The sequence below is a fragment of the Podarcis melisellensis genome (assembly GCF_964234715.1).
Source record: "Podarcis melisellensis genome assembly, chromosome: 1".
Classification (NCBI taxonomy): Eukaryota; Metazoa; Chordata; class Lepidosauria; order Squamata; family Lacertidae; genus Podarcis; species Podarcis melisellensis.
The window spans coordinates 106397325-106425282 of NC_138528.1; the positions used below are offsets into that span (position 1 = coordinate 106397325).

Sequence of the window (27958 nt, forward strand, 5' to 3'; positions counted from 1 at the left end):
TGAGTTAAATGGGGGTTTATTACCTGTTAAATGGGATTAGGATTGCAGTCAAAAACAGTTTAAAAAAGAGAGAACAGAAAGTCACCAATGGCCTATTTTTTATTTTATTTTTATTTAACAGGAACATTGAGCAACAAGCTCAACAAAACATTTTGAAGCTGAAATACATATATATTTGTAACATAAACAAGACACTAGATTCAGTAAAACATCAGCAGACTTTGCCTCTTTTGTTAAAGTTTGATCACAAATCAATTTAGGAAATGTGCTTTTATTGATAAATTGCACAGGAACTTGAAAATAGCATCAGCTGTGTATTAGGCAACAGAATAATTGGTAACATGGGTTTTATTTAATGCTGTTTTCTGATTAGAGACATGGTTCCACATGGTCTGATGACGTTGGTCCACCCTAGACAGCCACTGCAGGGTCGAATGCAAACTTCCAAGCAAAATGACCCTCCCCAGAAGCTTTCGACTGCACTTGGCAATTCCACATTGTTGAGCTAATTTATATAAGTGTGGGCATCACGCAACTACACCTTCCCACTCTGTGACTCACAGCTGAACGCATGAACTGACTACTCAGAATTTGATGCGAAAAGAAAGCTCTTGCCATGCATGCAAGCCGTTGCTTGGTGCTGTGGTCCTCAAGTCATAAACATGCTCAGGTAAACCTTTCCCTATTAAGAACCTGAGTGCGCAATCTTAGCATCTCCACATGCCTTAGAGTCTCTCTCTCTCTCAAGCCTTCTTAATCATCATCACTGGAAATGCAATGATCCGCATAACTGAAATCTGGAAACTTGATGGGCAGCTCGCCCCATCTTTTGAAGAGCTTTTTGACAGAATTTTTCTTGTTGTTGAACAAAACCACAAAATTTTTTATTTGCAAGCAAGGCAGGTCTAGGCCTCGGAACACCATCATGTTTCCCCAAACCTGGGAAATAAATGAAGGAATGCGTAAGGAAAAGATGACAACTGAGTAAAACAATTGCTGATTATTAAGGCAACCAAAATTTACAAGCCCATAAGAAGACACTTACTTGTCCACAATCTTTGCAGATAATTTCCCAATTGGTTTGATAATCCGCTGCTTTTGCTTGCAGAGTCTTGTTTTCTCTTTTAATATAAAGGTCCCTAAAATGATAGATAAGTAAGAATTAGGATAATACAGGTCACAGCAATGAAAGGTCAGGGAGGCAAGGGAAGGTGTGTTCCACCCACTCTCAGCTGCCTAAATAATAATCCAGAATGCGGCAGCCAGACTAGTGACTGGGAGTGGCCGCCGGGACCACATAACACCGGTCCTGAGAGATCTGCATTGGCTCCCAGTACGTTTCCGAGCACAATTCAAAGTGTTGGTGCTGACCTTTAAAGCCCTAAACGGCCTTGGTCCAGTATACCTGAAGGAGCGTCTCCACCCCCATCGTTCAGCCCGGACACTGAGGTCCAGCGCCAAGGGCCTTCTGGTGTTTCCCTCATTGCGAGAAGTGAGGTTACAGGGAACCAGACAGAGGGCCTTCTCGGTAGTGGCGCCCACCCTGTGGAACACCCTCCCTTCAGATGTGAAGGAAATAAGCAGCTATCCTATCTTTAAAAGACATCTGAAAGTAGCCCTGTTCAGGGAAGTTTTTAATATTTAATGCTGTACTGTTTTTAACACTTGATTGGGAGCCGCCCAGAGTGGCTGGGGAGACTCAGCCAGATGGGCGGGGTGTAAATAATAAATTACAAAGGCTTCGTTACCAAGAGCCCTGAGGAGGACACTTACGCAAATTCCGTTTTGACGCTGACATGATGCATGTCTTCAATGACCTGTATGTCTTCTCCTGAACAGGTCAGCTTGGTACAGTTTTTGCAGAGGAACTTGATCAAGGATGGTTGTTCCTTGAATTTCTTTGACTGTTCTTTCCTAGCCTTCATTTTTGCCTCCATCTTGCTTTGCAGCTGAAAGTCTCGTATCTAATGAAGAAACAAAGTGCATATGAAGTCATCAGCCTACCCTCCCCCTCCAAAAAGAAGTCACAAGTCTGAGGTGAACCTGAACACTTCTTGTTAGGAAATTGATTCAAGAGGCATTTAATAATAATTAATAATAATAATTTATTATTTATACCCCGCCCATCTGGCTGGGCTTCCACAGCCAGTCTGGGCGGCTTCCAACCAAATATTAAAATACAGTAATACATCAAACTTTAAAAGCTTCCCTAAATAAATAATAAAAACCACTCTTGTTGTTCTGCTTATTAACCAAATAACCACAGTACTAAAACAACCACCTAGATTATATTGGCTTACTTTGAACTATTTATCTTATTTAGTTTATAATTTGCCACAACAGGTAATGACTCTTCCCTTTCCCTCCATTTTCTTAGGCCACTTTACAGGTTAACATTGATCTATTTTATTTCTATTTATTTTTAAAATGTGTAGACTCGTGCTTTTCACCATGGATGCAATCCCAAAGCGAGTTCCAACACAAAATAAAAGATTTAAGACAATATGACACCTGAAACAGAAATTAGAAGCAGCAGCAGCACTACATAATACAAGCAGTCACAAAACGTCAAATCTACAAGCCATTAGTAACATGCAATTATTTTAAACTAAAAAAGAAAAAAAATGCACCCTCCTATTTTTTTACAACTAAGAATGTTTAAACCAAAAATATGTGGGTACACTCGCTCCATCTGCTTTTCTCAAGGCTAAACTAAACTGGTCCATCTGTGTATAAGGCAGGGGATGAGAATCTTTCCCTCAGCCTCAATTAACTTTGCATTCTCACTGTAGCAGAGCCAAGATGCGAGATACCTTTACAGTGGTACCTCGGGTTACATACGCTTCAGGTTACAGACTCTGCTAACCCAGAAATAGTGCTTCAGGTTAAGGTGCTCCGGCGGTGCAGCAGCAGGAGGCCCATTAGCTAAAGTGGTGCTTCAAGTTAAGAACAGTTTCAGGTTAAGTACGGACCTCCAGAACAAATTAAGTACTTAACCCGAGGTACCACTGTATATGTAAATGAGGCTTTATATGTAAACGAGGCAGAAACACTAATAATAATAATAATAATAATAATAATAATTAAAAAAAATCAGATTTATATACTGCCCTTCATCATAAGATCTCAGGGCAGTTCACAAATAAAATACAGGATAAAAACAAGTAAATAGGTAAAACAAGACAGCAAAACAATAGCTCTCTCTTCCTGCAGACACATTTAAAAGGCATTATTATTATTATTATTATTATTATTATTATTATTATTATACCGCCCTATACCCAGGGGTCTCAAGGCGGTTTACAGAATAAAATCAAGATATAAAACCGCAAAATACATAATGAAAATAAAAATAACAACCCGATATTTGCCTCCCCCTCCCCCCCCCAAAAAAACATTTTTAAAGGGCATAGAATGTAAATCAGATCAGCCAAAAGCCTGGTTAAAAAGCAGCATATTTTCCTGGCGCCTAAAGGTGTATAATGAAGGCACCAGGCAATATCAATCAGCCAAAGATTAAGAGAATCACCACACTGAAGTAAAATAAAGAGAAACACCACACTGATAGTAACACCGCCACTTAGGATTTGCACACCATTCACCCTGCCCCACATTCAAAGCCTTATCTTGTTGTAGTCCTGTATCATAGGTTGGTAAAAGTAAGTGAACCAGTATAAAGGAGGGGTTTGAGTGTCGGACTAGGACCCGGGGGCCATGAAGCAAACTAGGTGGTTTCACACGGAAGGCCACAGATCTTTCCGGATCTCCTCTTACTCTTTGACCCATCTGGTCCTCTCAGATCCATTTGATGCCAGCTGAAGCAGTCAGTTCTAGGGAAGTGGGGGAGCAAAGAACCCCAATCCACTGGCCTCACACATCAGCTCAGAGCTTTCCTTTACAGTGGTACCTTGGGTTAAGTACTTAATTCATTCTGGAGGTCCGTTCTTAACCTGAAACCGTTCTTAACCTGAAGCACCACTTTAGCTGCACCACTGGAACACGATTTCTGTTCTCATCCTGAAGCAAAGTTCTTAACCTGAGGTACTATTTCTGGGTTAGCGGAGTCTGTAACCTGAAGCACATGTAACCTGAAGCATATGTAACCCGAGGTACCACTGTATTTGAGAAGACGACCTGTTGCTGGTACAGTGGTACCTCGGGTTAAGAACTTAATTCGTTCTGGAGGTCCGTTCTTAAGCTGAAACAGTTCTTAACCTGAAGCACCACTTTAGCTAACGGGGCCTCCTGCTACTGCCATGCCGCCGGAGCACGCTTTCTGTTCTCATGCTGAAGCAAAGTTCTTAACCCGAGGTACTATTTCTGGGTTAGCAGATTCTGTAACCTGTATTATAAAGCAGGAGGGTGGGTGGATGGGGCCCTTCCTTGCCAAAGGATCTGCATGTGGCAGTGATGTGCAAAGAGGGGCAGCCACGAGGCTCCCTCCCAACATACTTTTGCAAGTTAAAGACCAAAGTGGCTGCTCTTTTTAGAACCAGAGCAGCCTTAGCTACGGTACGGGCCATTTACCTTACGTCTATACTCTTCTCTGGGCATCGCCTGGACACGTTTGATTGCTTTGTGCATCAATGTCTCGCGGAACATGTTGACGCTTTCACGTTCCACAGCTCCCGATTCCCCCGATGCCACAAGCACATAGGTGCTCTCGTCCGCTCGAGCTCGTCCACGAGCCTGGAACAGACAAGGCAAATAGATAAATAAATACAGGGCACGTTCAGGTGTACATACAAGCAGGAGTCGGGGTGTGTCTCCTGCCTCCTGAGGGGTGAGCAGCAATCCTGGACCAAGCTATAAATCTCGTTTCCAGCAGGTTAGTGAGATGCTCACCGAAAGCCTACAAGTAATAAGCCTACAAGACAACAGGACTCCCTCTAAAACCTTTTTCAGCCGTGGGCACCGGTCCACTGTCCCTCAGACCATGTGTTGGGCCGGACTATATTTTTTGGGGGAAATGAACGAATTCCTATGCCCCACAAATAACCCAGAGATGCATTTTAAATACAGGGACACATTCTACTCATGTGAAAACACGCTGATTCCCAGAGCGTCTGCTTGCCGGATTTAGAAGGCGATTGGGCTGCATCTGGCCCCCGGGCCTTAGTTTGCCTACCTACAAGATTCAGAAGCATAATAACTCTGAACAAAGAACTTATTCCACATTTATCCAGTTTCTGCTCTAAAGCAATCCAAAGACCAAACTACGCCCTATGGCCAAGGCTTGTAAGGAAGCCCACAAAGGTGCACGTATTACACCTAAGCTAAAGGAACTGGGCCAGCTGCCAATCACCGCTCCCTGGCCTTGTTCAAGGCTTTATTGTTAGCATATAAAGTCCTAAATAACTTGGGACCAGGTTACCTGAAAGACTGCCTGCGCCTGTGTAGACCTGCAAGATAAATCGTCCAGGGAAATTCTACTCAAGGCACCCTTGCCCTAAAGAATATCATAGGGCAGAACCCCCAAAATAGGCATTTTCTGATAATAGTTACTAGCCAGGAAAATAAAATGATTAGCCTTCCAAGATGCTGGAACCCTGTGTTTCCATGCTGATTGTGGAAGAGGAGAACCATCTGATATGCCTTCACCATATAATTCCTACTAACAGCAAACTGAGTGTATGAGTGCCAACAGGATTAAAGCAAAAAATGAAGCTACTAAGAAGTAAGAAAGGGATATTCACATGCTTGGGGAACCCCAAGGTTTGCAGAAGTACAAAACACCTTGAGGGCAAAAGTCTCCAATGGGGAGGAGGGAACCCTACCAAAAACAGCTTGACTAGGAATGAGAATTCTTGGTCACAAAATGCAGGGTAGAGATAAAATGTTTAAAACAGAGAAGGGAGAATGAAATGGATTGTTCTGGAAGATGGCATGGCCAGCTGCACTGCACACTGAAAAGCAGCATTCTACAACAACAACAACATTATTTATTTTGCAAGTCCCATATGATTCTTGACTGATTCTTCAATGACTGATTCAAGCAATACCGCTAATAATTGATTCCTAAAATCAAATTTATTCCCTCCAGCATCATATGGCTTTTAGGATCGCAAAACATAATCTCTAGATTGATCAGGGAGAAAAGAAATCTAAACATACAAATGGGGCATACCTGCATCATAGCTATTTCATTGGTAACAAGGCCATAGCGGATAACTATGTTACATTCTGGGATATCCAGGCCTTCTTCTGCCACAGTAGTAGCAATAAGGAGGGTGACTTTTCCAGCACGAAATTTTTCAATGACTTCCTTTTGTTCGTTCTGTGGAAACACATTGCAAACATGTTTATTAATGGAAGAAAAAATGCATTTGACAGCTAATGAGCAAGTCATGGGGGTTTGGCGAGTTGCGCATAAGGTTTCTGCGCTTACATATCCAACATTGCTTCTGAACCAATTTACAAAGGAGCCCAACTTTTAGCAACTATAACACAGGGCATAAACTTTCTCAAAAGCTTTGAATGGATAAAACTGGTTCTTCTACAGTAGGGGGTTTAGCTCAACTGGGTTTGATGGACAGGAGATAAAAATACAGTTTCACACAAAACCCACCTCAAAAAGATACTATACTAATAAAATTCAAAGCAGCTTCTTGTGGATTTCCCATGAGATCTGCTCTTAAACACGGTCCTCTGTCCTTTCACCCTACTTGACGGCTTGGAAGTGCTAAGTAGAATCTTCCACTTTCTGGAAAAGCTTAGATGTTAGAGGAACATCTCTAGGTTTGCATGGCCTTTCTTTGGGTTTCCTTCTACAACAAGCCTCTCGGAGTGGAAGTGGATAAATCAGAGGAGGCATGGTGGCATCTCCAGCCCTTTCTTCCAACTAGCTATCTATCCTGAATGTTCTCCATTGGAACCTATTTATTCACTGAAAAGCTGTGAATGCCACTTTCCCCCATCAATAATAGGCGAGAGGGAGGAGTCAGAGCCAAAGGACCCTTCCCCAAGTCTCGCTGCATTCTTCTTATTGGCCATCGCTCCCCGAAGGCTTAGAGTAGACTTTGGTGGGCAAGAACTGCTCGCCTCCTGCATTTTCTCCTCCCCTGGCATCCTTGCACTTCTTCGTCAAGGGTGCTATTCGCACAGCTAGAGGTCCTAGCACAAGATGTGCTAGTGTCGCACTGCCTGGCATCTTCTCACTTCTTTACTGGGAATGCCACTTTAGCTTCAGGGCCTGAGGAGCTGGAGATCCCAGCTTGGGACATGGCTGAAAAGTGCGGCAGACTATCAGGTGTCCATAGGAGGGGACTTTGTAGGCTTCCGCGAACCCTCGCGTTACGTCTCACTCCTTCTCTTTGTTGCTGTGGCTGCCCTTGCTTTTTAAATAGAAGAAGCACAAAGTGAGGAAACAAAAATTGGATTTTGGGCTTGTTTGTGGCAGAAGGAACATGATAAACAAAAGGCTCAGCATATCTTTTTAGTAACTGCCCTCTCTATTTTTGTAGTGACACCAGATTATGGGAGAAAAATGAAGCGGGTAAGATGCTAATCTGAAATGACTTTCTCCAAGAATATCAGTTTTTGGATCTATTGCCGCTTATTCATTGGGGTTTATTCAGGTACTCACCAAATCAAATAGTCAGGATAAGAACAGGCAAGGATTGCTGCTCCACCTATCAGAGAATCTGTTCCCTCCCAACTGCGCGGTAAAGAAAAATATGATATCATATTTTACCTTCATTCTTTACCTGAGTCATGGGCTTAAACTCACTATTGTGCCCGGCACCAATAAGATAGTGAGATTTCACTTTAACGTCCTCAAATTTTGGGTCCTCTTCAATCCACTGATGGAGAGCAACAGCACTTTGCCGAGTCTTTGTGAAAATGATTCCTCTGGGCTCAGATGTCTTTGTGAATTCTTCCATTAATGTTCTACGCAGCTTGGTCAGCTTTTCATTTTCGTATTTTGCTTCACTGGCTAACTGCTGCAGCTCCTTCTCTTTCGCTATAAAAAGAACAGGCATAAATGAATAAAACACTGAACCTAACTTGTCACTCCCCAGGTGTTACTGGACTACAACTCCCATCTGCCCAGACCACTGGCCATGTTGGCTGGGGTTGATCAGAGTTGAGGGTCCAACAACCTCTGGAGGGTAACCTGTTGGGTATATGTGATTTATAGCCTATAGCACACAGCAAATACCAACGTTCAATATAGGATCACGATGGCTTCGTTGCATCTCAGAAATGCTAGTACTGTACAGATATTTAGTCTGTGCAAAAATAAAAGTAAGTAAGGCCATCATACTTAATAAAAGCTTCATCACCACCTTGAGCACCATTGGTAGAAAGGTGGGATACAATTCAACAAATAAGCAATAAATGATACTTAGTGAAACCTGAAAGATTTTATTAGCAAACAATGGAAAAAAGAAAGAAAGGCTGATGGTCAAGACCAGTCAGATGCTAATTTCTGAATCTGGTCCTGCCATTTTATTGCTTGATCAATCTGCTTCTCCATCACACCAATTAGCTGCAAACTGCTAATTAAGGAATTAATTAAGCTTTAATAAAAAAGGGTGTGTATGTGTTTGTGCGTCACAATTAAAGGGGAAGGTGGCAAGGATGTGCTTTAACTGATATTCCCCTTACTATGTAAGCCATGGGTGGGAAATCTATGGCCTTCCAGAAAAGCAGTGGTCAGTGGGGCAGGCATCAACCCGTATGGGACTTCCAAGCCCTGAAGTCCCTGTGGCTTACTGGGAGGGAGAGGCAGTGGGAAGGTTGGTGCAGTTCAAATGCTCTGGTGGAACTGATCCAGCACTGCAGTCCATGCATTTGCACCATACTGAGTTCACCCCTTCTCCTCTCTCTCCTGGTAAACTGTAGCAACTCCTGTTACAGATAGGTAACCGTGTTGGTCTGCCATAGTAGCAACTCCTGTTATGGGAGGTCATGTAAGCACCCACACCTGCTCCTGCTCCAGAGAACTCCCTTCATCCGCTGGCGATGCTGGGCGAGGCCAATGGGATCAGTAAATCAAGCAACATTTGGCTTCCCATCTCTGCTGGAAGTGAAAGGCAGCCCGCAATAACCTAGGATGCTAAAGAAAAGGAGTCCCACAGATCTAAACTTCTGATGTCATCACTGTGTCCCCGTCAGCCACTATGTTCAAGCTACTATTTTCTGAGTAGGGTAACCTAACTATAAGTAATAGTTGGATTTTGGTTCTTATTTGCATTTGCACAGAGGTTAGTGGAAGAATATATGGCAATTTGCCAAGGGTCTCATGCTTACCATAAAACAAATCTATAAGAAATGCATCAGTTTCATCTGGTTTTGATGCTCCTGGCTGATCCTCATTGTGTTCATTCACTGCCTTCTTCTTACTCTTTTCTTCCTTGTAGAAGCTTTTGAGATGATTATATGCATCAATCATTCGGATGGTGTCATTAATTATCAAGGCGTCGTTGTATTTCTTCAAATGCTCTGCACAGACCCGCTGCTTGCGATGCTCTTCTTTGGCAGCTAGGCAGGAGGGGTGGGGAAAACAAATTTTACCAAACCAACAGACAGATGTCTGGGAGAGTCTTGGACAACCGACATGGCAAAACATTACAAAACACTTAAAAACATGGTTACCTTTCTTCTCCTCTTGAATCACCCACTGTTCATAGGTCTGAGATCCATACTCAGCCCTTGGGTTGAATTGACAATAGGTCTGGATCCCTGTCATTATGTTTATAAGTTTCTCTCTGAACGGATCCTAAAAATGAAAAACATGGGCACTCACTCATTAATGAGGGAAGGGATACTTTGCCAACATCAACAAGGGATACGAATTCCTTCAGTTTTACATCAGCGAGAGAGAATATTTATATAAACAAGTACATACTCCCCTAGACATGAACAAAATGGCCCAATTACTTCAAAGCAAGCCAATTATCAAGCAACGAATGGTTATGCTTATGCAGCTCATGAAAATGGCCCCCAGGTTGCCAGCCTGGATACAACAGAGGTGCAGAGAAAGCGTCGCCAGTGGCAGGCAACATGACTGGCAGATCCATTTATGGTGGGGTGGAGTTGAGGTGCCGCTGGCTCCCATCTCCAATTAGCTTCTCCCAGGAAAATGTTAAAACCAGGGTCATAAAGTCATTATCTGAAGTTTAATTCCTTCCCCATTTAGCAGCAAGAACACGGGCAGCCAGCATGATGTCCTCCAGATATTTTTTTGGTTACAAGTCCCATCATCCCCTACCAAAGGATATGCTAGCCAGGACTGCTGTGAATTGGGAGTCCATCAAAGGGAGTGAAGAAGGAGCAGGTTAGCTGTTCCTTAAGCCTTTCTACCCTTAAGGCTTGTTGTAGGGAGGAAGCTAAATTGACAATAAGGTGTTTTGTATTTCCTGGGTGCTGGGTGCATGGAAAGAGAAGAAGGAAGACTGCAGTGTGGAAAGCTCTCCCAAGCATTTTGAAAAAGGAAGCCTTTCATATACAAACACTTCTCTCTATATAGTGTGCATATCGAAACAGATGGAAACCTCCAACTGAAATGAAGTCTTGCTTCCCTGATAACTCAAGGACACAAACTGCAGGTCACACCAAGTCCCCTAGATGGTTTTCAGTGGCCCATGGATAAATACTCCTGCTTGTTATTTTGTGGCCCACAGAAACATAGGTTCACTTATTTCCTCTTGCTTTGTTGTAGTTGCTGTTTGACTGAGGGGGAATGTCTTTCTTACCCACTCTAAAACTGTAATGCCTGTCCTTGTGGGAAAACCACTATGGCTATCCTTCTGAAATGTGGCAGGATTCATGCCCTCAGATTCCACCCAATTCAATTCTGGCCCAAAAGGACACAAGTTATACGTAGATGGTTCTGTTTGGGGTGGGGTGGAGGGGGGAGAGAAAGAAGCAGACTTGGATAGACCTGAAATTTAATCCCATAGCCCATGAAGCGCCTTGCTTCAAGGCGGGCTCACTTCTGAAGCGCCAGATTTATTATGAAGAGGCAAAAGCAGAGAAGAAAGAAAGAAATTCAACGAGAAAAAGCCGCAACAAAAATCCGTACCTTTCTCTTGTTGTCTGCAATCTCAAACTTCTTGGAGGGTTCTTTCACCTGATCCTTCAGCTGTAGGGCATGTTCTTGAACTGTCATAATTCCATCTGCATCGAGATTGGCACATATCTGGAAGCAGGAAGGTTATAACAGACATGGCACATGCATTTTATGAGTAATGCTGCCTAAAGACGTAACTTTTCTCCCCATGAAATCAGTCTTAACATATATTTTCTAATTAAGCTTTCACTACCTCAGATGATTAATAAGGGTGCCCAACCATGAATAAATATATGCATAGTGGGGTTTTTGGCTTCAGTAACAATGTTTTGCCCAATCCAAAATATAGATTTATGGTTGTGGCTTTGATTTCTGGCTTCCTCATCCTCTGGTTTTCTCATTCCCAGTTGGCCTTTTCCAAATCCTCCCATCTCCACTTTTGCAAATAGGCAAATTAATGTTGTTGTTATTTATTGATTTTTTAAAAAACAAAAAAAAACAAAAAACACCAACCAACAATAAATTAAAGAAAGCAGTCAAATCCTAATTCAACAATATAGGGGGAAGTGGGGCACATTGATACACCAACAATATTTCAATATCGAGAAATGTTATTCGTATGACATCACTAAAACGTGTCTTTACATGTGTGAGTACAACGCTTGCAACTGTGCTGCTTGCCAGTTAGCTGTTGGTGTTTGACGAGAGTAGGTGTGTTTTTAGTTCGGCCAACTAAAAAATTAGGTGAAATGTAAAAGTGTTCCAACACTGTTTTGCGTCGTTTAGTTAAGATTTAAAAATACCAAAGGTAAGCTATTCCACTCAGTAATCAGGATTACACATGATTTTTAAATAATGGTTTTATTAATAATTGTTAGTTTTTTTGAAAATGTCCATTGGGGCATTTTGATGGGGCACTAAGACATGGGGCACATTGATATATATAAAAGTGCCCCGCTAGTGTACAAAAGTGCCCCAATATACAAATTTGCCTGAAATCTCTAAACTCATTAAATTTGAAAAGAAAAACTGTTGTTTACTATGTGGCCAAAGTCATTTCTAAATATAGTATGACTGATTATCATGTGTCATATCTCAGGGAAAACCCAGGATCTTGTATGTTTGTCTTTTTTTTAATGGATAGGTGTTTGAGGAAAGATTAACATTAAGTTTTGATGTTTTGTTAAGAAAACCTGCCATAAAGTCTATGATGTGTGCGAAACACTGTTAGTTTTGATACGTAATTTAGATTTTAAGTAACAAATTGTAAGGCTGATTATGATCTCTCACAATTAAAAACTGTTTTTTCATAATTTTTTTGCAAATAATCACCATTCTCATACAATTTGCGCTTTGTATCAAAGTGCCCTGTCCAATGTATCAAAGGGCCCCGTAGGTGGGGCAGAATGATAAAAAACCCTTTTTAAAAAACCGAAGTCATTATATTCTTATTATCTTCTAACTTTAATGGTTCTTTTGATTGCTATTATAATATTGATTAGTTATGCCATGCATCAAGCCAAAAAAAATTATTATTTGACTCATTTTGTGACATAAAATAGGAGATTGAATTTTTCTGTATCGATCTGCCCCACTCCCCCCTATTGGGTTGGATCCAGACTTGACCTTCCAAGTCTACGGTGACTTACTTTCAAAATATGCTGCTCAGCCTTTGCCGCATTTTTCGCACCTCCGACGCCAGGTGAAGCTGTCAGTCCCAGAACCTGAGCTTGTGGAGAACACTGCTTTCCCTCTTTCCTTTGCTTCTCATTGTCCCTCTTCTCTTTTAAGTATTGGCGCATGATACCGTTATACACCGCTTCCTTCTGAGTGTGATGGCATTCATCAATGATGATCAGGGAGAACTCTGAGGAAAAACATTTACTTGTTTAATAAGGTGTCTTACCAGCCATTCACCATAAAGTCCCAGGAAGGATTACAACTTTTGTTTGGGATTAGGGCACCCATTTCCATCGGAACACACACACACACACAACTGGTTGCTTGCAATAAACCCAGTCCAGATTGGAAGTCTGCATAGTCTGGCCCTGAGAGACATAATGCACAGTGCACAATCCTAACCATGTCTACTCAGAAGTTCTTTTGAAAAAAGTGGAGAAGTGAAGCTATAGGAAACCAGCCAAAGGGCCTTCTTGGCAGTGGTGCCCTCCCTGTGGAATGCCTTTCCATCAGATGACAAGGAGATAAAGAACTACACAACTTTTATAAGACATATGAAGACAGTTCTGTAGTGGGAAGTTTTTAATGTTTGACCTTTTATTATGTTTTTATGTGTTGGAAGCCTCCCAGAGTGGCTGGGTATAAATAATAAAATTGTTATTGATGATGATTAAAGTATTCCATAAGCAGCATGTCCCAATTTGAGACCTAGCGGCGTCTTTTCTTCCAAAATCTAAGTCTCTGTTTTAAGCATGTTTCTAAAGGTACACAAACAAAATGTGCTTAGGGCCTCAGAACCACGAACAGGCACACAGTTATCCACAACAAATACCTTTTAACTGAACTCCCTCTTCTTCGTCCTGGTCTGCATTTTGCAATGCATTCTCAAGGATCTGAGCTGTGCAGATAATGACATCGTAATCTCTGACAACTGCAGGGAAGGAAATTTTCAGCTGAGAGGCACCGCTCAGCCCAATGACGCGATACCGATGCTTCAGGAAGGGGTGAAATTCTTTCCGGAAATGCTGCTCCACCAATGGCACCTAGGAAAAGGTTTCCAGCCAAGAGTTGCAACTAAGCCCCTACTGTAATAATGACCTTTGTTTAAGCTCTTTGCGCATTTGTGAACTACACAATAGCATCCAAAGCATGCTAAGGAGTTTTGGCCAAAGGTTATGCAAGCTCACCCGACTAACATGAATCACAGAATTGTAGAGTTGGAAGGGATTCTGAAGATCATCTACTTCATGTGTAGGCAACCTAAGGCCTGGGGGCCAGATGCAGCCCAATCGCCTTCTCAATCCGGCCTGCGGATGGTCCGGGAATCAGTGTGTTTTTACATGGGTAGAATGTGTGCTTTTATTTAAAATGCATCTCTGGGTTATTTATGGGGAATAGGAATTCGTTCATTTCCCCCAAAAAATATAGTCCGGCCCCCCACAAGGTCTGAGGGACAGTGGACCGGCCCACGGCTGGAAAAGGTTGCTGACCCCTGATCTAGTCCAACCCCCTGCAAGGCAGTAATATGAACTGTGCTTCCGCTCAGAATGAAGGATTTCGTTATTTTGGAACCAAAATGCCTGCCATCCTACATAGCGGTTCTCAAAATTGTCTCCCCACCTCGTTGGACTGCTTGAAGTTTTGTTGGGCACCTTGGCGTACCGCTTAATAAGCGTTTGTTTTTGCTCTACAGATCCAAGAGCAGGCACAGTTTTACAACTTTCTGGTAATGCTTTAAGTAGAGGCCACATCAATATCATTTTTAAGAAAATCATTGGCCTTAAGACTAAGGCAGGGTTTCCGAAACTTGGGTCTCCAGTTGTTTTTGAACTACAACTCTCATCATCTCTGACCACTGGTCCTGTTAGCTAGGGATGATGGGTGTTGTAGCACGAAACAGCTGGAGACCCAAGATTGGGAAGCCCTGGACCAGGGTCTTATTAGCCTGGTTCAAAGACAATGTCGATCTTAAGTGTCAGAAAAAAGGACATCGAGCACAGGGCCAGGTACAGATATTCTCGACAGTTTTGCAAGCTTTTTGAGGCCCTTCTAACATCACAGACCACTAGTAGTTCATGGGACCCTGTTTGAGAACCTCTGGACAGCGTACCTTGTTGACAAGCACAATAACTTTTGCATGCTCTCCGGCTTCCGTTCTCTTATCCAAGTGGTTTTTGGCAATGTAGACGGCCACTCGGGTCTTGCCACTGCCTGTAGGGAGGCAAAGGACAATATTCTTCCCTTCCAGGGCTGGTTTGGCGACCTCCATCTGGTAGTCTCTGAGAGTCAGCTCTGGCTCTGGTGAAACTCTTGTCTCTTCATCCTCAGCATCATCTGCAGGTAAGAGAGACCAAGAAATAGAAAAGCATTCTACTACTCCTCTATCATTTCCGCCATGCAGATTTAGGTGTAAGCCAGAGACGCCCTTGTTTTTTGACCAATGATAACTCCTGCCTTCTCCCCACAACAGCAGAAATGTTTGTGCAAACACCTGTCAGGCCACAATATATGGCTGATGGGCTACTAGAGTTTCCTTTGGGCATCACAGCTGGTGTCAATTCATTCTTGGGATGCACAATTTAAGGCTCCAGTCCTGTACACCATAGGTGGGAACCTTTTTCAGCTCAAGGGTCATATCCAAAGCAAGCCCAGCCAACCACATGAGGGTAATTTTTGGCAGGTGAGCAGGAACAATTCAAATATTAGTCATGGTTGTTCATATTTCAACATTTTAATGAAGTGGTTCTGTTGTGCATTTTAATTACAGTGTCTTTTAAATGATTCTGTATTCTAATCATGTTATTCAATTAATTTTTTATTATTAGTAAACCATCTTTGCATTCAGTGGTATACAATTTAATGAGTAACAATAGTAAAAGCAACTGAATTTAGGATTGCTTGATGTTTTATGATCTTGTCAAAAGAATGTGGCCTGTTACTGACTAGAATTACGGTATATCCGTATGATAATATTCCGGGGCCAGGATTGTTTTCTGTTTCACCCATGAACCTGCACCACTTGCTCAGTCAGCTCCCGTGCGCTGCGCTAAACCAGTATGGAGCAGAGCGGGGACCGCCTTCTGTGACGCTGGGCAGCTTCCCATTGGCTGCAGGAACCGGCCCAAGCCACAAAAACTTTGCCGGCCCCTGTGCTAAATGGATAGAGCCAAAGGAAACACAAACTGAAAGGGTGTGGGGGGGAATTCAAAGAGTAGCTGATGATATCATCATTAGTGGCCAATTCATGCAGAAAACGCTATAAAGTTATATTTGTAAGCAGTATAAAGGAAGTGTCGCATCATTTTCTATGGGGAATTCTCCTGAAAGCCCAACTAAGCAAATAGAACTCAACTGAGCTTGGATAAGATCTGCTAATGGAAATCTCTCCAAGTGGAAGAGAGCTATGGAAAATTAGCATCTAAGAAAGAACTGTACAACTACCACTCTCTGCAGAGAAAAAGCCTAGGGTGGGGACAGTGGGCAAGGCAAGCCTTAAGGCAGAGAAGAGGGTTATTTTCACCTAGTTCACTTCCCTCTAGGTCTCCTGATTCAGTCTCTGATCATTAGATACAGGGTGGAGGGGAGATAATATGTGTTTATTGCATTTATATGCCACCTTTTTCTCAAAGGAGCTCAAGTCGGCATACATGGCTGTCAGGGAACTGCCATCGGCTCAGAGGCGAGAAATAGAAGGGCAGTTGGGTTACGGGGAGTCTCCAAAAATCTTGCGAAGCAGTTCCTCTTCCGGCGAGGAGGAAAGCCCCACCTCCAGTGGAGAAGAGGTGCAAGGACCAGAGGATGCTGGTGGGAGCCTTAACACCGCTCCTGAGCAAGGGAAGCACGCCCTTGCCATCGCCCATCCTGCGCAGTAGTCTGAGGCGCAGAGAGGGGCGGAAACGGTTGGGGGTAACAAAACTTTTATGTTGGGGGAGGTACAAAAAAAGACCACTCCCGGATTCTGCTAGTGATTGAGCCAGACGTGAGTTTTGGGACTCTTCACTGTAAATAGTTTTGCACCAAAATAAAGCCTGTAAAACACAAGTTGGAGTCCTGCCTGGTTACTCTCGAGCAACCACAACAGCACCTGACAATGGCTATTCACCTCCCCATTTTATCCGCGCAACAACCCTGTGAGGTAGGTTAGGTTGAGAGCGAGTGACTGGTCACCCAGGGACCTTCATGACCGTGTGGGGATTTAAAGTCTGGCCTCCTGGGTCTTATTTCCAACACTCTAACCATAAGGACCTAAGATGGGCCTGCTGGATCAAGCCCATGGCCCATCTAGTCTAGCATCCTGGGAGGAAGGAATATTAATTTATCAAATAAATTGGGTGGGCCCAATACAAGCAGAACTACTAAGTATTAATAACATTAATTCATCCAAGAAACTGAAGGATCCTAAGAGCTGTGCTGAATTACAAATTGCCCTTCCTTAAATTGATATTTGCATCCTGTCTGTCTCCAAGGCTTTGGATGTCGCACACAAATATTTACAATTTTACGTCTTGAGTTGGGAGGGAAGAACACGCGCACCCTGCTGCCCAAATTACAGCTTTCCTCTGAGCCTGCTATAAACACCTTCTAGCTTAAGAGCGCCTTTCGAATGCAACCCACAGGGCAGCTGGCGCTTGCGATGGGCTCCTTACTGGGAAGAGCAAACAAGCTGCCATCAGCTACTGGGCTTTGGGCCAATGGCTGGGTGCTGCCCTTCCCTTTTGGTACAAAACAGTGCTAAGAGGAAGATGGTCGTCTGGTCTCGGACCTCTGGTTTCCTGCAACAGGGGAAGGAGGGAAAATCCTCCATTCCATCAAACAGCAAATCTTGGGGCAGGGAGCAGAAACAAAATCCACACTCTCTTTCTCTCTGATCCTGAAGCAGCTCTGATCTCACGTATTCATTTTGATAGATTTTGCTCACAACGCTAGACAGAAGAATGCCACAGTTTCTACCTCGACAGCCTATGATTTGGCTTAAATGCTCACTCATCCAGCCTTTGTTGGCATAATTTAGACAGTAAAATCATAAAAGAGAAAGGAAAAAGGAGGTGGGATCCATAAAACATTGGTATTCCAGACATATTAGACACATAAAACATATAAAAGACTCAATAGTCACCATTAAATAAAAGTAAGTAGTTTTAAATCTAGGCTAAATATCCTGGAACAATCGATTCAAGAATATCATCCCTCAACAGATAGTGTAAATGTTTCGCATTTTAAATAGAGTTCCGTGGAGAAAGTCAGACCTGAATCACCGTTGGCGAGGCTGCACCGCGCGACACTCTCGCTCACATCATTGATGCTTGCATCCAGCAAACTGACGTCAGAATCTGGCAGACACAATTCAGAAATGATGGTGTAAATATTTTGTGATATGCAGTTACTTCTATCATAGGTTAATGTGCTTCGCATTTTGATAGACCACAACAGTCTCCCTCTAATCTCATTTTCAGCAAAGCACCTAGAGAGAGGAATGTGCTGTTCACACAGCTCAGGCTATCTTAGATGCATCAGCTGAAGCAAACCTGAACCTTTCCATGTGCTCAAAATGCTTATATTGTCCTTGTCTGATTAGATTTACCAGCACTGAAATTCTTGCTTAATACTTGGGACACAACCTTGAATGCCATATCTAGAATTAAACACAGGTCACAATGCGACCTGATCAGACTACATAAGCCATTAATGCAAGAAAATATTTGCCTAAGACTGCAATCCTAAGCACATTTTACTAGGGGGTAAGCATTATTTGAAGACAGAAGTGCCTGGGAAGATAGAAGTGCCTGGCGTGCTCTGGTCCATGGGGTCACGAAGAGTCGGACACGACTAAACGACTAAACAACAACAACAACAAGCATTCTTTGCCACTGCAGGGCTTGCCTCTGAGTAAACATGCATCAAATTGTGCAGTAAAGCAACCACACTTTCCTAACAACGAATTGCTAAGGGTGCCACCTACTGGTCAATGATGCGCTTACAAAAAGAGTGCAAGAGAGCAAGTCTGAAAACAAATGTCGCCATCCTGATAGGTTTTGACTCCTGAACCAGACAGAGCATAGTTGCCATAAAGATGGAGTGAAAACCTGTGCATGCTAAGCTGAGATCTATTAATTCTCTCCTGTGTTGCAGTGTGGGTGGACCCACTTTGGGGGGGGGGAGTATTAAGGAGTCTGGACATGAGCAAAAAGCTCCTAGCACCACAATTTTTAAAGGACAGATGGGGAACCTTTTGCAGCTTGAGGACCACAATTGCACCCAATATGTTTTAATGTGCTTTGGGAGCTCCACTACAGGGCAGCTCCCATGCTGCAACCAAGTACCGTATTTTTCACTCTATAAGACGCACTTTTCCCTTCCTAAAAAGTAAGGGGAAATGTTTGTGCGTCTTATGGAGCGAATGCAGGCTCCATGGCTTCAGCGACTATCCCTGAAGCCAGGAGAGCAAGAGGGATTGGTGCGCACCGACCCCTCTTGCTCTCCTGGCTTCGCTTCACTGGAGAGGTGCTGCGCAGCTTTCCCTCTCTGCGCTGTGCCCCTTCAGCAAAGCGGGAGGAGAAATGAAAGGGGCTCCGTTTCTCCTCCCGCTTCGCTGAAGGAGCGCTGCGCAGAGAGGGAGAGAATATTTTTTTTCCTTGTTCTCCTCCTCTAAAACTAGGTGCGTTTTATGGTCGGGTGCGTCTTATAGAGTGAAAAATATGGTAAATAAATAAGCTTTGTTTAAAAAAGCCGAGCTGGCAGGTTACCTGAAACTGCAGAACTCCCTCCACACGATTCTTCTGAGGCATTCTCCTCACGGGTGAAGCTGCTCCCCAACTCAGCCCCCTGCTTTGGATTCTCAAGTACCTGAGGTTCCTCAGTGCCCATAGTCTCACCTGCAGGCATCCCGTTGACTATTTGCTCTGTTCACACGAAACAAAATGTTATTTAGCAACATCGGAGATCAGCCCCCATACGCAGGCGAGCAAAACAGACAACGTGGGGACACAACAAGGCAGGGAGATAAACCATAAGGTAGAGCAGTGTCACGTTTTAAACTCAAATTTGGAGCAAGTTGTTGGAAATGCTGTGCCCAGATCTTCTATCATTTTCCCCAAGGTGAATTCAGACCAAGGTGCTGTAGGAGGGAGAGTAGGAATGTTTGTTTGCTTTTTTAATGTATTTAATGAGTTGTATTAAGCACTAGTGGGAAGTGCCTGGTGCTGCCTGGGATTTTTAGAAACCAATACATACTGTGATGTTTAAATGGATGGTGTAATTTTTGAGTTTGGATCTGTCATGCCAAAAATCAAGTAAAGTCATGTCTTAGTCTACCATCTTGGGCAGCTGTTCCCAGGATTCCACAACTGCTTAAAATTGTATAAGCGTGCTTTATATTGTTGCTTTCAGCACGTTCCTTTGCACATCTCCTCAGAAGTAAGTTTAGCAGAGTTCAACAATTTTTAACATGTGATGTGTACGTACATTGGACTGCAGCTTTCATGTCAAAATTTACACATATGCAGTTCCCAGCATGTGCTTATTCACACCTTCTGCCCCACTCTTTCCAGGCAGAAGTCAATACAGTGGTGCCCCGCAAGACGAATGCCTCGCAAGACGGAAAACTCGCTAGACGAAAGAGTTTTCCGTTTTGGAGGTGCTTTGCAAAACGAATTTCCTATGGGCTTGCTTCGCAAGACGAAAATGTCTTGCGAGTTCCTGCGGGGTTTCCCCCCCCCTTTGTTCTAAGCCGCTTATCTGCTTATCCGCTAAGCCGCTAATAGCGCTAATCCGTCAATGGGCTTGCTTCGCAAGACGAAAAAACCGCTAGATGAAGAGACTCACAGAACGGATTCTTTTCGTCTTGCGAGGCACCACTGTACTTTAAAGCTCTGTGTCCAAATGCTCTCCTTTTTTGCGCGAGAGCTTTCCACGCAAAAATCTGCTCTTTGGCGCTCAATCGGAGCAAGTGCCAATTTGAGTTTTCTGTGGGTTCCCATTTGCTCCAATTCAGCTTTAAGGAGTGCGTTTTCACAGGGAAAACTCTGGAACAAAAAGAGAGAAAAAGGAATGGGGGCTTGGACACAGAGCTTTCAAGTGCAGACCGAGCCTAGAAAGTGCAAGAGAAAGGTTAAGTGTGGGCAAGGCCTATGTTTCTGTTTCCCCAGAGCAACTGCAGACCCTTCATGTACAACGGGCAGGCTAAGAACTATACCTTTTCAAAACTATAAGATCATTTTTCTTACCCTCTTTATGTCCACTTAGGATATCTGCGGCATCTTCATGCCCAGAGTCACGCAGGGCCTGCAGAAACGGCGACAGCCACTCTTTCTTCTGCACTACTCTGCTCAGCAGCACCCTCACCGCTGCTGCATTCCCTGTTGCTGCATTTTCGGCTCTGATCTGGGTTAAAAGAAAAGGGAGGAGGGAAGGAATACTCACACTGGTACTTCTGTAAGATGTATCATAGTACAGTCATACCTTGGTTGTCGAAGTTAATCCGTTCCGGAAGTACGTTCAACTCCTGAAACCATTCGCAAACCAAGGCCCAGCTTCCAGCTGGCTGCAGGAGCTTCCTGTACTCAAGCTAAAGCCGCGTTGGCCGTTCAGCTTCCGAAAAACATTCGCAAACTGAACACTCACTTTCAGGTTTGCGGCATTCAGGAGCCAAAATGTCCGAGTACCAAGGTTTCAAGAACCAAGGTACAACTGTACCTATAAAACAGGTTCCTTTATTGCCCTGCAGAGAAAATACTGGATTAAAAGTATTTCCATGGGAAGCTTGGTGTGTGCAAACCAGCCTTCCATAGTCTGGTCCTCTCTTGCTCCTTTGTTCTATGGTTCTCATCAACTCTGGCAAGAATGGCCGCGCTTTTGGGTTTCTGAAAGTTTTGGAAGTCAAATGGACTTCCAGAACAAATTCCGTTTGACTTCCAAGGTACGACTGTATGGAAAAACAACACAGCAACACTAGGTAGCAATCAAACCTGCAATTCCACCCTGCTGCCACCAGCTTCGAGTGGTGCAGTCCAAGGAAAGCCTTTTGCCACAGAATGGTTAGTTTATTAATTATACCGCCCTTCAACGTGTAAATCTCAGGGTGGTTCACAACATAAAAATACAAGATGAAAGCACGAAACGCAGAATAAAAGCAAGTACAAAAAACCCACCACCACGAACGAATAAATCCCCCTTGACAATGACTGTTTAAAGTGACAAGGGTGGCGCTGTGGGTTAAACCACAGAGCCTAGGATTTGCCGATCAGAAGCTCCGCGGTTCGAATCCCCACGATGGGGTGAGCTCCCATTGCTCGGTCCCTGCTCCTGCCAACCTAGCAGTTCGAAAGCACGTCAAAGTGCAAGTAGATAAATAGGTACCACTCCGGCGGGAAGGTAAACGGCGTTTCCGTGCGCTGCTCTGGTTCGCCAAAAGTGGCTTAGTCATGCTGGCCACATGACCCGGAAGCTGTTTGCGGACAAACGCCGGCTCCCGCGGCCAATAAAGCGAGATGAGCGCCGCAACCCGAGTCGGCAACGACTGGACCTAATGGTCAGGGGTCCCTTTACCTTTAACTTGATGGGCCCTCTAACCTTACCCTAAATGTGTGAATGGATGAGAGAGAGAGTTCAGTCAATATAGAACGTGAGACTCTTGATCTCAGGGTTTGAGCCCCACTTTGGGCAAAAGATTCCTGCACTTCAGGGGGTTAGACCATGGTCCCCTCCAGCTCTGCAATTCTGAGATCCTATGATATATACCCAAATACCCCTCTCTCTCTCTCTCTTGAGTGGGAGGGGGGTTGGATCACGGACGAATTGTTTCAGGCAGCGTTACCTACCCGCTCCACGTCCTCGAAGGTAAAAAGCTGGCACTTATCGGCTACCTGCGTGGCTCTCAGCTTCTCCACGAGAGTCCTGGAGAACAAGTTTACCAGGAACTTGCCCGTGTCGTCCATGGCCTCGAGGGAAGGCGAGGGCAGCTCGCTCATGCTGGGGTCCACGTAGTCGGCGGCGCTGAAGCCGTCCCTCGACAGCGCCTCGTAGAATTCCTGGCACAGGCCGGGCGGGCGGCGGTCCTTCTCCAGGGCGCGCAGGAGCTGCTCGGCCGCTTCCACGTCCCCGCGGCGCTCCGCCACGGCTCGGATGACGTCCTTCTCCTCGTGGGGCAAAGAGGGCATCTGGTCCAGCACGGGGGCCACGCGCATGTTGCTCTTGATCCGCCCTCTGAAGCAGTAGATCAGGTACAGGATGGTCTCGTCGCGGGAGGGGGCCGCCGCTTCCATTCTGCCGTCCAGGGTCTCTTCGCTCGGCCAGGAAGACCGCCCCGTCTGCACGTGGGGAAGGGCGATCGTGGCTGTTGATCAAAAAGACAAAACTCACGCCAAGCGATCTCTCCCGTTGCTCTTGGAAGTTTTGTCTTTTCCTGGAGGCCGGAGCAGTACTCCGTTCTTACCGATTGCTTCGTTTGCCACTGGGCTAGGCGACTCCGCCGGCAGCTTCTTATAGGACATGGCACTTTCGGTTTCTATTCTCGCCTGGTGCTCGGTTTCCAAACGCTGGCCGGCTTTTTCCTGCAGGCGAGTTTCGCTTTCCCGTGCTTTGCTCGCAGCACAAAGGACGGAACCACTGCGATCCGCCGTCCCAATCAACCCACGCAATCCTTCGCAAGGAATGGGGGGGGGGGACCTGTGTCTGTCTCCAGGGGTGGTTGTACTCCCATGCCCCGCTCCCAGCTAGGATGGCCAATACCGAGGCATGACTGGAGTGCAAAATGTCCAGGATCGCAGGTTCCCGTCCCTGCTGCATCCAGTTTGGCTCAAGGGTCACTTCCAGGGGGTTTGTTTATTGAGCGTTCATTCAGATTTGTTTACTGGCAGGTTACGCAATAGGGGTTTCTTGACTGTCTCTATTTTCTGCCGAGATTCAATCACATGCCTGGTAAGTAAAGCTGTTTTGAAGCACTTGGATATGGCTGGATGGTTATGTGGGAGCCGGTTGAAGTTAAATCCTTCAAAGACAGGTCCTTTGGCAGGGTCGGACGATATGGGATTGGGGGGGGGGCAACTCCCATCTCTTGCAGGGGCGCAATTAGTGCCAGCACCGTCCGTTAAGAGTTTGGGTGTAATCTTCAACACCTCCCTTTCCATGGAGGTGCAGATTGCAGCTATAACAAAGGCTGCTTTTTTTTCATCTCCGCCAAGCTAAGCAGTTGGCTCCTTACCTCTCTCACCCTGACCTAGCCACTGTGATCCACACGACGGTCACCTCCAGACTGGATTATTGTAACTCGCTCTACGTGGGGCTGCCCTTGAGACTGACCCAGAAACTCCAGCGGGTGCAGAATGCTGCAGCGAGACGCCTTACGGGGTCCTCGCTGCGAGATCACATTCACCCGGTGCTATACCAGCTGCACTGGCTCCCGGTGGAGTACAGGATCAGGTTTAAGGTGCTGGTTTTAACCTTTAAAGCCCTATACGGCCTAGGACCCTCATACCTACAGGACCGCCTCTCCTGGTATGTCCCACAGAGGAACTTACAATCTGCGAACAAAAACATCTTTGAGGTCCCGGGCCACAGAGAGGTTAGGCTGGCCTCAACCAGAGCCAGGGCTTTTTCGGCTGTGGCTCCAATCTGGTGGAATGCTCTGTCACAGATTAGGGCCCTGCGGGACTTGACATCTTTCCGCAGGACCTGCAAGACAGAGCTGTTCCACCAGGCCTTTGGCCAGGGCACAGCCTGACCCCCTCCTTTGGCAATCCTCACAGAACTCTAGCCCAATGGTTGCCATTAATCTGATTTGAATTAATTTTATAATGAAATGATTTTAGAATGTTGTATTATTTTACTGTTGTTAGCTGCTCTGAGCCTGGCTTTGGCTAGGGAGGGCGGGATAGAAATAAAAATATTATTTTATTATTATTATTATTATTATTATTATTATTATTATTATTGCAGAACAATTCCATTTACACACACACACACCAAAAAAGAGAGGATTTTTTGCAGGAATTTTCAGGGAAAATGCACTCAGGGAAGACTTGCATGACACATTGACTGTTTAACCTCCCTGCAAACAAATCAAAATGGATGCTTTTTAGTGTGGCAGGTCCACACACAAATTATCCATTAAAAAAATCACAAATGTTGCTTAGTTTCTAGAAACTCCCAAGCACACTCTACCAATGCTCAGTAAGTGGGCTGTCTGGAAATTTCAGTGTAATGTTAAGCAATTGTCAAACCACACTTTCCAACACATTTCTCCATAACTTTTCTTAACACCCAGAGTCTCAGTCTCTCTCTCTCCCCCCCCCCCCCCCCCGTTTTGAAAAGTGGGTTTGTGGTGCCAGGAAGGGTGCTGAATGTACTTCAGTTGTACAACATAAATTTGCTGGTATGTGACAATCCCACCCACAAAATAGCAAAGGTTGAAATCTTTGTGGTGTTTTCAGCCAAAATGGCACGAGTCGTGTGCACACTTGGAAGTGAATCCTGTTGAATGAAGTGAGACTGCTTTGGAATAAACATGCTTAGAATCTGCGTGTAAGAGTGCTTTTACAAAATAAAGTAAAAATAAATAAATCCCTGTCCCTAATTCAAGTGTGTGAACTTGAGCTAGTGCTGAAGGGGATTTTATCAAAGCAGCCTTCTTTAGGTTTCAGATTCACAGTAAGAAGGGAAGTATCGTTTCTAAGAAAACAAAAATACAAGTGACTGACACTCTCCGTGATAATAAGCGCATCTGGCATTTCACATTTTTATTTTCCCTCTTTATGGATTTTAAAGCTAAGGTGGTAAATGGCTAGCTTGCATTGAAAGCAAAATCAGAATGTGTGGCCTATCACTTGAGTCACTGCTTATGCTTCCAAAACTGGAAGCACTCCAGACAATCAAGTGCAGAATCCTAGAGATTGAATTCCAAACCCTTTGCAGGGCAGCCAAAAAAACCTGTTCCCCATTGGGGTTGGGAACTCCACCCTCATTTGGCCAGGACATTCCATATTTACACCAGCTTTACAATCCCCATCTACGCAGAGCTCTTGCCCTCGCAAGATTTAACGTCTTGCCAACTGCAGTTTTGCAAGGTAATAATAATAATAATAATAATAATAATAATTTATTATTTATACCCCACCCATCTGGCTGAGTTTCCCCAGCCACTCTGGGCGGCTTCCAATCAAGTGTTAAAAACAGTACAGCGTTACATATTAAAAACTTCCCTGAACAGGGCTGCCTTAAGATGTCTTCTGAATGTCAGGTAAAATAATAATAATTTAGATTATTTAGATTATTGAAAATCCCATACTCTGAAAGATGCTGCCCTTGTGGTACAAACAGGTCAAATCCATCACACGTTTTATTTTATTGCCCATTTTATGCAAAAATATAAGTATTTGGCTCCCTTATTGAAGCAGGGTATTTATCGCACTGACTCTCCCAGGGTGTCTTATCTGCTGAACAATTGTAATAATGACGTTGTGGAGAACGTGGCAGGATTTTTAAATGACACTATGAAATTACATCACCATGGGTCCTAAGAGCCATTTTCGTCCCTCACAGTGTCTGGACAGTTTTATCCTAAAGTATCTCCTACCATGTTTCGTGACGTGTTCCGATCCATGTATACGATGCACTTTTTCAATGCCAATAAGTTAGCTTGATTGATTGAAATTAAGGAGGAAATGCCAATAGAGAGATTCTGAAATGGAACCAAACAGACATGATGAAAGCAGTGCCAATAACATTTCTATGCTTTATTTCTAGCTATTGCATCATGTTTGCATACATACCATATAAAAGAGAAGGTCATCAACAATGCAGCTATCATGTTTGATTGGTTTCCTTTCATAATGTGAAGTGAAAGTTACCTAATATGAAATGTTTACATAATGCGGTGACCATGGCCTGCTCTGAAAGGCATATTTGAGAAGAGCAAATAAACCACCTTGGTGCTCTACATTGAAAGAGGTACAATCTAGAACACTTACTATCTTTGGCCCTTAGTACCTGAAGGACTTACTAATTTCTAAAGCTCAGCTTCCTATTGCTGACATCTTCTGATGGGGCCCTGGGTCCCACATGGTCCTTGGCATTCAGTTAGCCCTTTACCAGGGACTGAGCCTTGATGTGGCAGTCCCTGGTCTGTGGAACTGCTTACCAATAGAGGTTGGGCAGAAGTCCTGCCTGCTTGTTTTCTTAAATTTGTCAAAAACTGTTATTCGGACAGGCCATATCAAACCTGAGATTCTTTGCCCAGTTGGCTTTACCGATGTGTCTGACATTCTTATTGTTTTTATTGCAGTATTGGGTTTTCAGGTTGCATACCACCTTGTGATATTTAATATGAAAGTGAGATTTATAAGTACTTCAATAAAGCTACCCCATTAAAAAAAGAGAGACCTGGTGGCACTTGATCTTTGTGTGAAGTGAACAGGAAGCTTCTACACTGCTGTGGACTCAGTGCTGCTCATGGATGTAAAATTGTGCAGCTTCTACACAATGTTGCACTCATCAAAATTATTTTTCCATTTAATCCAGGTTTACCATTTCTATGGAGAATCGGGTAAGTAGGATTAAAAAAAGTTTTATTGTTAGTTTTTAATCTGTTCTTATAATATTGTTTTTATTATTAATCTATTCTGTTCTTATAATACATATTATTTTTAATTGTTTTGTTATAATACTATTTTTATTATTAATTAAAATTTAATAATAATAATAATTTTATTTGCACCCTGCCCATCTGACTGGGTTGCCCAACAAATAGAAAAGTTTAATAAAACATCAACATTAAAAACTTCCCTAAAGTTTTATTGGCTTTATATTGTATTCTGCTTATATATTTCAAAATAAATAAGTAAGATCATGGAACACCCATAAAATGGAATTTGGAACAGGGCCTCATCAAGAAATCTTAAGTGTCACAAGGGGCCTGCTTCTTAGAGAGTCCAATGGCTGCCCCAACTATCATAGTATATTTCATAGCCATTCAAACTCCTACTGCATTAACAGATTAGACTATCAGCACCATACCACCTGTTGGGTCTCCTCCACCGCTGGCAATAGCTGAGGCTGGCAATGGTTAAGGCTGACAGTGACATCATCTTGGCCGCAAGAGATGATGCTACAATACTTCCACTGATAAATACCATTTTTGTGAGCACTACTGGAGTACCAAAGCACACAGAGATTCCTGCCAGCTTTCTTTCCCATGCTGACCAGTCATCTGTGAGCCCGCTTGCCTTGGTTTGGGATCTGCAGCTTCTTTCCTTGTCACGAATACAGTGG

The 27958-nt window shown here is 43.9% G+C and overlaps 1 protein-coding gene across 2 annotated transcripts; it reads right to left on the bottom strand.

Moving 5' to 3' along the window:
• IFIH1 (interferon induced with helicase C domain 1) lies at positions 1 to 27947 on the bottom strand. 2 transcript variants are annotated; one of them, XM_081928794.1, is made up of 17 exons: positions 27820 to 27947; positions 26265 to 26369; positions 20920 to 21076; positions 19441 to 19596; positions 17944 to 18027; positions 14808 to 15031; positions 13530 to 13740; positions 12667 to 12884; positions 11030 to 11146; positions 9601 to 9724; positions 9256 to 9486; positions 7707 to 7963; positions 6128 to 6277; positions 4528 to 4689; positions 1774 to 1964; positions 1046 to 1139; positions 1 to 939 (listed from the first exon to the last, which is right to left on the bottom strand). In XM_081928794.1, the coding sequence occupies exons 1-17, from the start codon at positions 27820 to 27822 to the stop codon at positions 754 to 756; spliced, it is 2670 nt and encodes an 889-aa protein (XP_081784920.1). In that variant the 5' UTR covers positions 27823 to 27947; the 3' UTR covers positions 1 to 753. The 2 variants fall into 2 exon arrangements, with proteins under 2 accessions (XP_081784920.1, XP_081784919.1); XM_081928793.1 differs by lacking the exons at positions 26265 to 26369; positions 27820 to 27947 and adding an exon at positions 22513 to 23715.
• Between the last annotated feature and the right edge of the window lie 11 nt (positions 27948 to 27958).